Below are 15,623 nucleotides of genomic sequence, written 5' to 3'. Positions count from 1 at the left end.
AGTTAGGTACTTGAAGTACTCCTCCAAGCAAGAGACTGCGATAGCAGGATGCCCCTGCCTCACAGGAGCTTATTCTTATCTTACAGAAGTTTAACTCCTAAAAAATAAAATCAAACCTATTTTCCAGAAATTTTTTGATGGATCCAGTCCTGATTCTTTACTCAGGGGTCATTCCTTGTGGTACTCAAGGGATCATACAGTGCCCAGGATTGAACTGGGATTGGCTGTGTGCAAAGCAATGTCTTATCCCCCCTGTACTCTCTTTAGCTCTAAATTCCTCTTGTTATATGATAGTGTGTGAAACACCTTCATATTTCTCCTTCAATATCAATATTTTGCATACTGAAATAAAAAAAATTAGTAGGGATCAGAGTGATAGTACAGTGGGTAGGATACTTGCTTTGCATGCAGCCAAACCAGGTTCAAATCCTAGCATTCCCTCTAGCCCCCTGAGCACTGCCTAGAGTAATTCCTGAGTGAAGAGCCCTTATTCCAGTGCTCAGGAATAATCCCTGAGAATTGTTAGGTGTTCCTACCCCCCGCAAAAAAAGTTAAGTGATATGACCCATCAATAGGATACAATAAGGTAGTACATTTATTAGGAATAGGATGAGGTGATACATTCTTGAAAAGTTTTTTATTGGTTTTATAATGTCTTTTACTTCACAATTTCATTTCTCTGGTATATGTACATGTAGTATATATACTGTACATAATGCTAGAGACAAATCTAGTGCCGCATACACATAAGAAATAGATTCTAGGGCTGGAGAGATAGAATGGAGGTAGTGCATGAAGGACAGTGGTTCAAATCCTGACATCCCATATGGTCCCCTGAGCCTGCCAGGAGAGATTTCTGAGCATAGAGTAGGAGTAATCCCTGAGCGCTCTGGGTGTGACCCAAAAACCAAAACCAAAACCAAACAAAACAAAAACCCAAAAAAAAGAAATAGATCCTAGTCCTGACAACCTCCTGGGCTGGTACTAAGGAAAAAGAGGCAGGAACATAGTATTCAAGAATTTAGAGAGGCAAGAACAATAGTACAGCAGATAGGGTGTTCGCCTGCATGTGGCCAACTCAGGTTCAATATGCACCATCCCATATGGTCACTCAAACACTGTCAGAAGTAACTTCTGAGTGTAGATCCAAGAATAACCCTTTAACATCACCTTAACATCACCTAAAATAAAGAAAAATTTAGAAGGCTAAAGATCATCAGGAGTGATCCCTTAGCAAAGAGTCAGGAGTAAACCCTGAGCAATGCTGGGTTGTGGCCCAATAAATACAAAACCCAAAAAAAAAAAAAAAAGAATTCAGGAATTCAAATCACAAATATTCTTTTTATCACTGTTGTTGTCACCCTCTTTTTTCTGACACTTTACTGCGGGACTTGCAGGAGATCAAACCCATTTTCTCTTCTGATGCTGCTTTCATGGCCCTTTAAATTTATCTCATCTTCACAGTAAGCAGTTTGTTTAATGCTGTTAAGAAGGCTTAATGTGGGAAGAACTGGTTTGGGGCAAGAAGCCCTCTGATAAGAAGAGTCCATCCTCCAACGAAAGTTTCTTCTCAGCTTCAGGTTCCCCTGGACTTTCTTGGTCGACTCAAAACTTCATATGCTGACTGGATCTCCAGAAAGTGCAACTGAGCTTCTTCTGCTTGGTGTCTATTGTGGTCAGGGTGCCAGATCTTCACTAACTGTCTGAATCTCTGATCTATTTCTTCTTTTGTGGCGCCCTCTGAAACTCCCAGGACCTTAAGGAAACAGAAGCTAGCAAATTAGAACCCCATATACTGCTGTGGTACCTGTTCCTCTTCATGCTCCCTTGCTCAAACCAGGCTGTTGGACCTCTGAACTGACTTCTTGCTTCTAGGAAAGGCCCAAAGTCTCAGAAAGGTTCTAAAACTTTCATTCTTTAGATAAGTTTCAAAGGCTGAGGCTTATCATTCTTTTATAGTTGTTGTTTTGGGGACATAAATAGTGGTGCTCACAGTTTTCTCCTGGTTCTGAGCTCAGGAATCACTCATGGCAAAGCATGGAAGTCAAGACACTACATATGGTGCCAAGGATAGAACCTGGGTCAGCTGTATGCAAAGCAAGCACCTTACCAGCTGTACTTTCTCTTCAACTCCAGGCCTCAGAATGTTGAAATGTAGACAATTTCTGAATCTCAAGACAAGAACTATAATTTTACATTAATCATATGGTCCATCTTCCACCATGGAACTTCACATGCCTGATTAAGATCTTTGTGCAATAGAAATTAGCATATGAGGGACCGGCAAGATAGCATGGAGGTAAGGCGTTTGCCTTCCATGCAGAAGGACGGTGGTTCAAATCCCGGCATCCCATATGGTCCCCCGTGCCTGCCAGGGGCGATTTCTGAGCATAGAGCCAGGAGTAACCCCTGAGTGCTGCCGGGTGTGACCCAAACCCCCCCCCAAAAAAAAAAGAAAGAAAGAAAGAAAGAAAGAAAGAAAGAAAGAAAGAAAGAAAGAAAGAAAGAAAGAAAGAAAGAAAGAAAGAAAGAAAGAGAAAGAAAAAGAAAGAGAAGAGAAAGAAAGAAAAAGAAAGAGGAGAGAAAGAAAGAAAGAGAGAAAGAAAGAAAAAGAAAGAGAAAGAAAGAAAGAAAGAAAGAAGAAAGAAAGAAAAGAAAGAAAGAAAGAAAGAAAGAAAGAAAGAAAGAAAGAAAGAAAGAAAGAAAGAAAGAAAGAAAGAAAGAAAGAAAGAAAGAAAGAAAGAAAGAAAGAAAGAAAGAAAGAAATAAGCATATGGGGGCTGGAGCTGGAGTGATGGCACAGTGGATAGGGCATTTGTCTTGCATCTGGCTGACCCAGATTCAATCACTAACATCTTATATGGCCTCCTGAGCCTGCCAGGAGTAATTTCTGAGTGCAGAGCCAGGAGCAATCCCTGAGTACCACTAGGTATGGCCCTTCCAAAAAAGAAGTATATGTCCACCAAAGAGATGTACAAAACTGTTCATAGCAGCAGTATTCAAAGTCACTCTCACCTAGACAAAAACTAGATATCAGGGGAATGCATATGTAGCCCAGTGTAGAGTGTATATGTAAGACCTGGGGTTTGATTCCCAGCATTACCAAACAAAACATCCAAGGGTGATTATGATATATAAATAGGATTATCCTATAATGAGATTTAGATTACGATGAAAATAATTTTAAACAACATGAAACATGGAGCCAGAGCAATAGCATAGTGTGTAGGGCTTTTTGCCTCCATGCAGTTGACCAGGGTTTGATCCCTAAAATCCCATATGGTCCCCCTAGCCTGCCATGAGTTAAGTGAAAAGTGCAGAGCCAGCCAGGAGTAACCCTTGAGTGCTGCTGGGTGTGGCCCTCCCCAAAAATCATGGAACAGTATAAATATATTTCACAAACATGCTGAATAAAATAAAAGACATAGTAAAAAGGAAGACAAAATAAATAAGAGTTATCAGAGAGCTAGTACTGCAGGTATGACTTTTGACTTGCACATGGTCAACCTGGACCTGATCCCCAGTACTGCCTATATAGTTCTCTGAGCACTGTGTGGAGTAATACCTAAGCACAGAGCCAGGAATAACCCCTGCACACAGCCAAGTATAACACAAAAACAAAGCAAAGCAAAACAAAAATAGAAGTTATATATAAAGGTGCACACTGGGGGTCGAAGCGATAGTATACCGCTAGGGCATTTGCCTTGCACACGTCCGAGTGAGGATGGACCCGGGTTCAATCCTCAGCATCCCATATGGTCTCCAGAGTGATTTCCTGGGTACAAGCTAAGAGTAACCCCTGTACACCACTGGGTGTGACCAAAAAAATAAATAAAACTTCATACTGAAGCAACACTCATGTGAAATTCTAAATGAGCAAAACTGGGACAGAAATACAGTAAAAGAGTGGATTATATATCTAGGTGGTTTTTCTTACTTGCACACAGCCAACTCTCAAGCTCCAGCATTACAAATGATCCTTGAGCACCACCAGGAGTGACCCCTGAGCCACAGCCAGGAATAAGCATAGTGCATTGTCAGATGTGGCAAAACAATAATAATGACTAATATTGGTAACTGAAGTCAAAATAAAGGTCACGTAGGAGGCAAAGAACATAGATTGAAAGATGGGCAGTAACCTTTTTAGTCTTTGAAATATGCCATACATAGATATGAATGGTGGATATTCTTTTTTTTTTTTTTTTGGTTTTTGTTTTTTGGTTCACACCTGGTGGCACTCAGGTTACTCCTGGCTCTCTGCTCAGAAATCGCTCCTGGCAGCTCAGGGGACGATATGGGATGCCAGGATTCGAACCACGATCCATCCTGGATCGGCTGTTTGCAAAGCAAATGCCCTACTGCTGTGCTATCTCTCTGGTCCCATACATAGATATTCTTTTAATACTAAGTGCCCTTTATAAGCTATTCTTCAATAACAAGTGAATTTCTTGTATTATATTTTTCTGGTTCATAATTAGATTTCCTGCTTCTTCACCCAATATAGACAGAAACACAGAGAAGCCAGAACATCCTTAAGACTAACTCACAGAGCCATCCCAGACTTGAACAAGAGGTGGAGAAAATCTTACCTGGTAAGCCAGCTGATGCTTCTCATCCTGGAAACTCTGAACAAACTCATAAAGCTTTTCCCACTCCCGTAAAGAGCTGTTGCTAAAGCCAGAATCCCCCACCAAGAGCCTCCAAACCCGGTAAGGCAGAAGAAAAATGGGTTCTAATAAGCGACCAAGGAAGGGAAAAAAGTTGAACCAACTCAAGAAAGAGCCAAGGGTCTCTGCCATATAGTTGAGGGTAGCAGTGGTGTGACACAGGACACTGTATGCCAAGGGGCCAGTGAAAGCAAGGTAAGCCAAGCCCAGGCGGTAGAAGCGCACACCAAGTGTCTCGAACCCCACAGAAGCTTTGTAACGGCGATGCTTCTGAGCTGTGATGCTGGCTGCCAAGCTGATGGGCAAGATAGCTATTGGGTGTCCATAGAAAATTGGGGAAGTAAGAAAAGCTGCCCCAAGTGTGTTCTTAACATCTGAAGTCTGGTTGCCAACAGCAGATACCAATAAGACCCCTAAGCCAACCGCCAGTGGGAGGCTCACAATATAAAAGTTGTCCATGAAAGAAAGACTAATGAGAGCCACAAGACCAAAATAGATGCCCACTACCACCTGTGCTGCAAAGCGAATGGCACTCAGAGGTGGTCTCTCTCGACCTGAGCTCTGCCTGTGTCCTTGGGCTCTGTTAGCCTGGGCTACAAAGCTTGGGAGCTTCCAGAACTCCCAGAGCCAGCCCAGCCCACCTCCGCCCAGGGTAAGCATCCAGAGCAATGCATGGCTGTCCCTCCTTAAGTATAGATGGTGGAGCCCAGCAGGGCCCCCCACAACCCAGAGGGCATAGGTCACCAAGAGACTCTTGGCCATTCTTTGAAGAAAAGATGTTGGCACAGATACATAAATGCCTGGCACCACTCCAAGTGAAGACTGGCTTCCTCTGTAAGATGTAGGCTGTTATGACTAGAGTTATGCTGGACCCTAAAAGGTAAACAAAACAAAATAAAAAAACAAACAATACTAAGACAATGTCCAGATCCAACACAATAATCATTTTTCTGATAACAATAATCATTTTATTTCCTATAAGAATCCAATCAGGGGGCTGGAGAAATAGCATGAAGGTAGGGCATTTGCCTTGCATGCAGAAGGATAGTGGTTCGAATCCCGGCATCTCATATATGGTCCCCCAAGCCTGCCAGGAGCGATTTCTGAGCGTAGAGCCAGAAGTATCCCCTGAGCACTGCCGGGTGTGAATCAAAACCCAAAAACCAAAATTCAAAAAAAAAAAAAAAAGAATCCAATCAGGCAGGGGGCTAGAGAGATAGTACAGCGGTAGGGCATCTGCCTTGCATGCAGTCAACCCGGGATGGACCTGAGTTCAATTCCTGACATCCCATATGGTTCCCTGAGCCTGCCAGGAGTGATTTCTCAACACAGAGCCAGAAATAACCCCTGAGCACTGCTGAGTGTGGCCCAAAAATCATTCCAAAATAAAGAAATCCAATCAGGGAACCAAAGATATCTGGTTCAGTGGATAAAGTTGGCTTGACTTAAGCTGGCCAAAGTGTTCAATGCCTAGTATTACCAGGAAAGACTCCCAAGCATAGAACTGGGAGTAGATTTGCCCAGTACCATTAGGTGTAGGCCCAAAACAACACCAACAAAAAGAATAGAAAAACTAATCTGGGTCAGATCTTCCTGAGTGTCCCTGAAATACTGGTTCTCTTACACCTTTCATTGACAGCTACAGTGAGGCCAAATTTAGTGGTGAAATTATCTCAGGTAAATAATTGAGAACTCGGGGCCGGGCGGTGGCGCTAAAGGTAAGGTGCCTGCCTTGCCTGCGCTAGCCTCGGACGGACCGCGGTTCGATCCCCCGGCATCCCATATGGTCCCCCAAGCCAGGAGTGACTTCTGAGCGCATAGCCAGGAGTAACCCCTGAGCGTCACCGGGTGTGGCCCAAAAACCAAAAAAAAAAAAAAAAAATTGAGAACTCAGCACACTTAGTGTGAAACTAACAACAACAACAACAACAACAACAAAAAGAAACTAAAAAAAAAAAAACACAAGAGGGTGGAAGCAATATTACAGAGAGTAGAGTGATCGCCTTGATGTGGCTGACCTGAACTCAATCTGCAGCATACCATCAGGAATAAATCTGGAATAAAGAACCAAGAGTAACCCCTGAGTGCTACTAGGTGTGGCACAAACACTAAGACAAACTAAAACCTATAAGAATACAAAATCTGGGGCCGGGCGGTGGCGCTCGAGGTAAGGTGCCTGCCTTACCTGCGCTAGCCTAGGAGACGGACCGCGGTTCGATCCCCCGGCGTCCCATATGGTCCCCCAAGCCAGGAGCGACTTCTGAGCGCATAGCCAGGAGTAACCCCTGAGCGTCACCGGGTGTGGCCCAAAAACCAAAAAAAAAAAAAAAAAAAAAAGAATACAAAATCTTAAATTTTGACCTCTCTCACACTACTGACTCCTGGAATGGGGACTGGGAATAAAATGAATAGAAAGCTTTTTTTTTTTTTTAGGCCAAACCCCGTGATGCTCAGGGATTATTCCTGGCTATGCCCTCAGAAATCGCTCCTGGCTTGGGGGAACATATGGGACTCTGGGGGATCGAACCATGGTCCGTGATAGGTTAGTGCATGCAAGGCAGATGCCCTATGGCTTGCGCCACCACTCCGGCCCCTGAATAGAAAGCTTTTTTAAGTTGCTACCTCTTTAAATATCTCTTGCCACCCTTCCCCAACATCCCCCCCCAATTCCTTCTGGGGGGCTTTCAGATTTTGGAGCAAACTTTAGGGCAAGTCATCTCCAGTTCTCACCAGATCAAGTAATTTCCTACTTAATCTTCTTTTTCTTCTTTTTTTTTTTTTAAATTTTTGGGCCATACCCTGTGGTGTTCAGGGATTACTTTTGGCTCTGCCCTCAGAAATCGCTTGTGGCAGGCTCAGGGGACCATATGGGATGTCAGGGATTAAATTTGGGTCAGCTGCATGCAAAACAAACACTCTACTCGCTGTGCTATTGCTCCTACTTAAATCTAAAAGAGAGGCCCGGAGAGATAGCACAGCGGCGGTTGCCTTGCAAGCAGCCGATCCAGGACCAAAGGTGGTTGGTTCGAATCCCGGTGTCCCATATGGTCCCCCGTGCCTGCCAGGAGCTATTTCTGAGCAGACAGCCAGGAGTAACCCCTGAGCACCGCCGGGTGTGACCTAAAAACCAAAAAAAAAAAAAAAATCTAAAAGAGATTTTTAATCCCTTCTACTTTAAACAGATCTAGAAAATTACTTTTTTGCTTTGTTTTCTGTTTGTTTGCCACACCTGGCAGTGCTCAAGGTTTATTCCTGGCTCTGTGCTTAGGGATCACTCTTGACCAATGCTGGGATACTATAGTCTGTTACTGGATAGATCTTGGGATAGCTGGGTGCAAGGCAAGTACCTTATCTTCTTCTTCTTCTTCTTCTTTTTTTTTTGATCATTGATGCACAAAAGGTTTAATAGTTCAAATAAAAACATATTAAGGTGAGGCGTACCTTATCTTCTATGCTCTCTCTGACCAAAGAAAATTACTTCCTTTTGGTGCGGGGACACTCTTGTGCTCAGACTACTCCCAACTACATACTCTGGAAGGCTCCTGTTAGGAGTGTTGCTGGGGCCTCCTGTATGCAAAGCCTAACTCTCTGGCCCTGAAAAATACATTTTGATCTAGACCCTGGCACCTCACAGCTCAACCACTTCCTTCCCAGGCAAGCTTGAAAAGTTTCTTTAAAAAAAAAAAAGAAGAAAGGAACAAAAACAAAAATAAAACACAAAACCTGCTTGGGACTAAAGCACAAAACATGCTTTGGGTAGTACAGCGGAAGGGCATTTGCCTTGCATGTGGCCAACACAGAAAGGACTCTGGTTCGATCCCCGGCATCCCATATGGTCCCCAGAGCCTGCTAAGGAGATTTCTGAGCATAGAGCCAGGAATCCCTGAGTGCCGCCGGGTATGGCCCCCAAAACACAACAAAACAAAAAAATCATGTTTATCAGGGGCACAAGATTTGGGCGTTTGCCTTACATGCGGCCGACCCGGGTTTGATCTCCGGCAGGCATCTCTGAGCCTGTCAGGAGTAATTTCTGAACATAGAGCCGGGTGTAAAGCCCGAGAGCCTACGAGTGTGGCCAAAACAAACAACAAACAACAACAAAATGCTAGCAAAGCAAACCAAATGCCTAAGCGTGCCTGCCACTAGAGTTCCCAGTACTCAGCACTGGCCACGATCCTCTAGTTCCCGAGACCATACCTGAGTGCCTGCTCCCGGTCACCACCACACCAGCCTTTTCCTTGGTCGCAGAGTCAAAATGTCCTCTCACAGCTCCCACTCTCATCCAAATGGACTTTGACTTAGTATCGGGGAAGTCCGCTGGCTGCCTTGTGACTCAGGCTCCACCCCGAGGCCTAGCCCGACATCTCCTCGCCTCACCCCAGTCACCTGTCAGCCTCGGGCTTCTCCCGAGTTGCTATCAAGTGAAAAGGTTCCCAAGCGCTGCAGTTTCCCCTCAAGTCCTCCGGAGCAGTGCTCGCCCACTCCCAGCCAATCGGCCTGCACCGCGGGCCCGCGTCCGCCAGGTAGCGCTGAGGTTGACGAAGGGAGAGTGGAGCGGGTCCCCGGACTCGCCTTACCTAGATGCTAGGGAAGATCCCTAGAAGTGCAAAAACAAGACACTGCTGGCCCTTTCCAACTGCCACAAATGTGAGACGACTTCGCCCTCACCTCAGCTTTGATTTTTCTCTGTCTCCACCCCACCCCTTCAAGCCTGCCTTGATGATTCCACGTCCCACGTCCACTAGTCGGTGTTGGTTCCACTTCTAGTTCCACATGTTCCGAAGCCGTCCTGCACGCACCCGAGTTTGCCTCCAGAGTAAGCACGGACGGAGTATCTAGAACTGAGCCATCTGCCCACACGTGGCAGTCTGCTGTGCGCCCCACAGACTAAGCCCGAGGGAAAGACAAACCAAGGGTTAGGAGTCGAGGAGCGAGCAAGGCCGTCGTCCCCGGCCTCGAAGCTGGGCTGGAGCTGGGAACAAAATGCCTCCTTTCAGTGACTCAGCCTCCCACCCTGGTTCTGCTAAGTGACCTTGGACCAGTCAAACCGATCCTTGGGCGGGTTTTCTCTTCTGCAAGTAGAGGCTCTGGGCCCGGTGGCTCAGTGGGCCTGGAATTGGGAACATCAGGAGGGCGTTGCCCGGCTCCCCGCCTCCACCCCGCAGAGCGCGCTTCAGCTCCCGCACACTTGCCGCCGCCCTAGGTCTTTTTCTTGGGGTCTGAGAGGGAGCGGGGCCCGCCGGATGGCCCCCAAGACTAGCGGGGGAGCCTCCGAGAGACGCGGGAGCAGCAAGCGAGGACAGGGGCGCTGAATAATGAATGAGAGTTAATTGGGCCCGCCACTGCGCGGCGGCGCGCTAAGCTCCGCAAACAGCTCGGGCGCCGGCGGCCGCCTCTGGACAAACAAACTGGCCGCGGGCTCGGGGAGAGACGCAGGTTGGGGCTGGGGTGGGAGCTGCGGCAGAGCCGGCGGGCCTCGACTTCCGAGGCGGGAGCAGGGCCGCTCGGTCCTCCCAGAGCGGGGTCCCGCGGGCTAGGCTGTGCGGTGCCCATAGCGACGGGCAGATGGAGAACCGCGTGGAAGACAGACCAGACAGTCCGGACGGGAGATGGCACCGCCCGGGAGGGGAGAAGGGCCGACGCCACCACCCCGGGGAAAGGGAAGCGCGGCGGGGGTGTCAGCGGGCGCTCTAGTGGGCCTGGAGACGAACTGGAGAAGAGTCGAGGAGAGAGACGGGGACGGGAGGTGACCGGAATGCCAAGGCAAGAAGGCGGGCGGGAAGCGCCCCCTGCTGCCGCCTCGCCCGGCTGCTCGCCCGCGGCCCTCACTCACTTTGTCACAATTACGGGGCCCGTCACTCGGCCCGGATTGTTTTCCCCAAAATTGTTCTGTAAACTGGCGCAGAAGGGGGAGGGCGGAGGATGTGACAAGCCGAGGCGTGAGTGACGGGAGCCCGACTCGCCCTCCGTGGACGCCAGGCGGACAGGCACACCCCAAGATTCCCCCTGCACCATCCCAGGACCCCAACCTGGCCGCAGGTCCTGAGTTCTCCTCCCCGCGCCTTCTCAGCCGGGGCTGCCTCGGTTTCTCCAACAGACAGTTGTCAGCTGTCAGAGCTGGAGCCGGGGCGCTGAAAGCCCAGGCCTTCTTTGCAGGTGGGGCCCAAACTTCCCCGCACTCCGGGTTTCTTGTATTTTTTTTACTGTCCTGATCATAGGACAAAGGATCGCCCCCAACACCGCTGCCCCAGAGCCCCTTTCCTCGGGTGCCCGCTCCCCCCACTCTTCTTCCAAGCAGGTTCGGCTTTGCTGGGTGCCCAACCACCTCGCCGGCCTTGGATTCCGCAAACATCTGTTGCACGCCGCCAGTGAGCCCAAGCCTGCAGCCGCCTCCCCCGCCTCGCCTCCCGCCCCAGTCCGGCCCGCCCGGCCTGTCGGCTTCGTGACAGCAGCCGCCGAGGCGCTGGCCCCGCGGGAGCGGCCGGAGAACAGCTAGCGCGGCTGCCTCCGACTCTGGCCTCCCCGGCGGCTTCGGAGGCAACGGAGGGTGTCGGCCGCTGAAGCGCGACCGGAGCAGGCCCGCAGAGCCCGCAGAGCCAGAGCCGGGCGGGAGGTGGGGACGGGTGCCGGCGGACTGGGCTCTAGGCTCTAAGATCGGTGGGTCTCTCCTTTGCCCAGAGGTTGGTCGGCCGGGTGAGCCGGGGTCCCTCCTGGCTCTGCGTGCTGGGAACGCAGTTGGCTCCCCGCGTCTCCCTCCCCCAGTCCGGATGATTTACACGCGGGCTCCGCGCAGAGGCCGCTTCCCAATCAGGAATATCGACCCCGGGCGGGGCCCCCGGGCCGCATCGATCCCTCTAAGGCTCGGGATTTAAAAATGTCAAATTTGCCTTTTCCAGGCAGGCAGAGGGGGCTGGGGCCTGGAGAAGGGCGGCTGGAGGGGGTGTCACGGGGGGGGGGCGACAGCAGGTTGATCAGGCACTTGTGCACAGAATAAGAAGTGACCCGACACTTAGGAGCTGGCACTAAGCAGCTCTTCATGGGTTGCCATGCCTCAGGATGGGGCAGGAAGGAACCTTTTCCCATCACCATGGGTCAGTCCCAATGTTGCAATAATCCCAGAAGGAGATGCTTCAGAGGAATAAAGAGACCCCAACTGTGTGAGACATTAGGTAGATATCCCTAAATGTAGAGATGTGCAGAGGAGGGTGTGGAGAAACAAGGAAAAGGAAAAGCCCAGTGAATGAAACAGGGTCAGAGATCCAGAATCGCCCAAAGTCTGTGGAGAGGCCAGGCTCAATCTGTGAGTTGTTGGTGTGCTGGAGTTGGGAAGGAGAGGGGAGAGAGCACAGAGAAGAAAGAGTTATTTAGGAGAGGAGTTAAATATACTTAGCATTATCCCGCAATGTCAACTGATGACTGGACTTGAAACCTCTAGGGTAAGGGTCCATAAGGAGAGAGAGGTGAATGCTCCTGGAGTCCTATGGGTCTGCCCTTCTGTCCCAGAGGTCCCAGAGATCTGGCCCCTCTCTGACACCCACCATCAGAGATCACATCCTATATGGGAGAGGGCTGTACTTGGAAACTCAGCAGTGACCATGCCCTTCTCTGGAACTTACCTATGGTGTCTCCAGACTTCGGAAACATCAATCATTCCTTTCAAGGAAGCTGGGTGAGGGATGACATCTGGGGCAAATTGGATGATGGGAGCACTTGTCTAGTCCAGCATTGTCACAGTTAACATCTCTCCCCTCTCCCAGCAGCACACCTCAGCTGTCACCATGTACACTGCTATTTCCTACAGGATTGAAGACAGAGAGCTGACAGTGAAGTGGTGTACTGGGGATGGGGGTGGGCGCAGACACCCACAGGAGAGGCTGCAGACACATAGAGCGCACACCTCGCTGACAAAATCAGGACCACACATCCCTACACCGAGACAGTTATACTCCCATGAGCATCCATCAATCCCTGTCACCTCACACACCAATGCCCAGTCCCTTGCCCAGTCTTAAGCCTGTCTATACCCTCTCGTGCATTTTTCACCTTAAATTGACTACCTGTTAGGAATGCTCCGGGTTTTGTGCCCCCTTACCCCCAAATTCTCAAATTGTACTGTGAGGCCCAGCACTGAGAGCTGTAAACTGAGCTCCAGGAGGTCAAGTACTTAGGTCAGAGAGTGGAAGCTGAAGGTGTGTGTGTGATGTGTGTGTGTGTGCGCGCGTTTGCGTGTGCGTGTGTGTGTGTGTGTGTGTGTGTGTGTGTGTGTGTGTGTGTGTGAACCGCCTCTGGTCCCCTCCCTTCTGCCATCGGCCTCTTTCCCAGCACGATCTTGTCCAGGAGCGGTGGGCCTCCGGCCTCCTGTCAGCAAAGTAATTAATGCGCGCTCCCGCCTGGCCCCACCCAGAGTCGTTCATCACTGCCAGCGCTGCCCCAGCTCAGCAGCCGATGGGGAAGGCTGAGACCCAGGCGGCGAGGACCCCTCTCCCACTCCTACCCCACTCACCGCTAATTGTCAGATTGAGATGTTGATTTGTCAGCTGGGAACTAGCGCCAAAGCAGCCGCATTGAAACCCGGCCTCCTTGAACTTCTTTTTGGCACCGTTCGGGCTCGCTCAACCCGTTGCTTTTCTGGATGCATTGGGTTGGATTTCACTCCAGAGACTAGGGGATAGAAGCGCAGTACTGTTCTAGTTCTATAGGAGGCGCCCCCGGGCCACAGCCCCTCAGTTTCCCCAAGGGGCTCAAGTGGGGCTCAGTGCCTCCCTTCTCTACAGGCCTCAGGCCCTAGGACTTTGACCCCCAGGCCACAGGAGAGGGCGCCTTTAGCTGGATTCGCGCTTTTCACTGAACGCCCCAGGCAGTTAGCCCCTTGTCCACCTCCAGGAGAAGCTAGGGGCCAGATGCAGTCACTCACCCCCCCCCATGCCAGGTGTCTCTGCCCCCCCCAGTGCTTCTCTCGGCCGGGGTTACAGGTTCGCCCTCCCCTCCCCTCGGGCCGAGGCTGCCTTCCCACCTCCATCCCACCTCCCAACCTCTCCAGCCCGAGCCCCGGAGCTCCCCGGGCGGCCGGCTGAGTGACGGGCGACCGGTGATTATGCGGCGGGGGGAGCGGGGTGCGCCGCGGGCGGCAGCGCTGACCCTTCACATTTCCGATCCGCCGGGACCCTCATCCATCCGAAGCTGCTCTTTGTCTGGCCGCCTAATTGCCGGCGGACAGGATGGATGGCGGGACCGACAGCCGCGGAATCCCTAATAAAGGCCGCGGCCGCCGGGGAGGGAGTCGGAAAGGAGGGGGAGCAGGAAGGAAGGATGGGAAGAGGTGGGAAGAAACACCCGGCTGCGGCAGCCCATTCCGAGGCCTTTGGTTCGGGGCTCACACGAGCCGGGCCAGCCCCTGCTGCGGGTCTATGTGTCACGGGCGACCCGGGTCCTCCTCGGGACGCTGGGTGTGCACCTTCAGTCTGCTTGGAAGAAGAAGGACTGCTTGGAAGTCTGCTTGGAAGAAGACATCCCAAGCACTGAGAACACCGAAGGCTGACTTCACTTAGCCAAGCCCTCGAGGCTCTCCCAGAGCTGGCACTGCCTCCTGGCCTCCAGCTCTCCCCAGCCGGCTCCCTCCCTCGGCGCCGCGCCACCCCTCCTTGGCTCGCCGGCCCTTCTCCCTGCGAGGGATCCAATATCCCAGAGGAGAAATGAGGGGTCTGACAGCTGTCTGCGGCCGCGTGCTACATTTTATTATCTGGAGACTGGAGCTGGCGAAGGTGGGGTTGTGGTGGGAGGCCGTGTCCAACGAGGCTAGGGTGAGAAGCTACACCTGGTCAGCAGTCAGAGACCAGGTCAGCCTTTCCTTGGCCTGAGAAGCAATCCCTACCCCTCTCCCAGAGGAGTCCCAAGGGCTCTACCTTTCACAAGGCTGCGGGGGGGGGGGGGCTCTGCAGGGGGCAGAATGCCCTTGCCCGGTTGCCCTAGAAGTAAGAGAAGGTCCTCTGACCTTAGACAGCTCACTTCCCTTTCTCTGAGAGACATTTCTTCCACATATTGTTTCCATCACCATCCTCTTCCCTGACCTCTTCTCTGTCACCTGAGGTCTCAGCAGCGGTGTCCTTTATGCTAACAATCTGTGTGGTGGCTGACTCCATCCTGTTCAGGAGAAGACCCCACAGAGCCAAGGGCCTCTGCTGCAGACTAGGTCCTCAAGTAATTCCACTCTGCTCTGTGCTCTGTTGTGCTGCTTTCCCTTCCACTGCCTCCATTCCAGCCTCCTCTGCCCATCATCAGAACTAGTGTGGACTGCCACTTCAGGCTGACACACCCCTCTTTGGTTGCTGGACCCAGTTTTCACCTCTGTAAAATAGAATTGATAGATATGCACATCAGGGTGCTGTCAGAAATTATAAGGAAGTGTATCTCCCTTTCCTCACAGTCTCTTCTTTTCAGGTGAACAAAGTGCCTTTCTCTTCATCAGGGGCCTGGCATAGTTAGATCTTGATGTGGAAGCTGAAAGATAAAGTAACATGTGGGGAGGGAGAATGGTAGGGAGATCCACACTAAATGGTCCTGAAAGCCTCAAAGGAAGAGAAGGAGGAAGAATGAACACTTCTTTGGATCTATTAGGAGGTCCACAGGATGCACAGTAAGGATTACATCACACACACACACACACACACATGCAATGGTGCTCAGGGCTTAGTTCTGGCTCTGTGCTCAGGTCATTCCTGGAAATTCTTGGGAAATATGTGTTAAAGGAAATTATAGAGGGCTTGCCTCATGCAAGGCATGTGCCTTAACCCCTGTATACGTGTGTGTGTGTGTGTGTGTGTGTTTGTGTGTGTGTATGTGTGTGATGTAATCCTTACTGTGCATCCTGCGGACCTCCTAATAGATCCAAAGAAGTGTTCATTCTACCTCCTTTTCTCTTTTTTTTTCTTTTGCCACAACTGGCGATACTCAGGAATT

The 15,623-nt window shown here is 50.5% G+C and overlaps 1 protein-coding gene across 1 annotated transcript; it reads right to left on the bottom strand.

Annotated features, from left to right (window-relative positions):
- Positions 1 to 1,340: 1,340 nt before the first annotated feature.
- On the bottom strand, positions 1,341 to 8,936 carry DNAJC22 (DnaJ heat shock protein family (Hsp40) member C22). The gene is made up of 3 exons (XM_049783527.1): positions 8,865 to 8,936; positions 4,590 to 5,540; positions 1,341 to 1,756 (listed from the first exon to the last, which is right to left on the bottom strand). Exons 2-3 carry the CDS (start codon positions 5,427 to 5,429, stop codon positions 1,577 to 1,579), a joined length of 1,020 nt encoding a protein of 339 aa, XP_049639484.1. The 5' UTR covers positions 5,430 to 5,540; positions 8,865 to 8,936; the 3' UTR covers positions 1,341 to 1,576.
- Between the last annotated feature and the right edge of the window lie 6,687 nt (positions 8,937 to 15,623).

This window comes from Suncus etruscus, chromosome 11 (assembly GCF_024139225.1).
Source record: "Suncus etruscus isolate mSunEtr1 chromosome 11, mSunEtr1.pri.cur, whole genome shotgun sequence".
Taxonomy (NCBI): domain Eukaryota; kingdom Metazoa; phylum Chordata; class Mammalia; order Eulipotyphla; family Soricidae; genus Suncus; species Suncus etruscus.
Note: the sequence above shows the minus strand (reverse complement) of the source record. Positions and strands in the feature narration are given on the sequence as shown.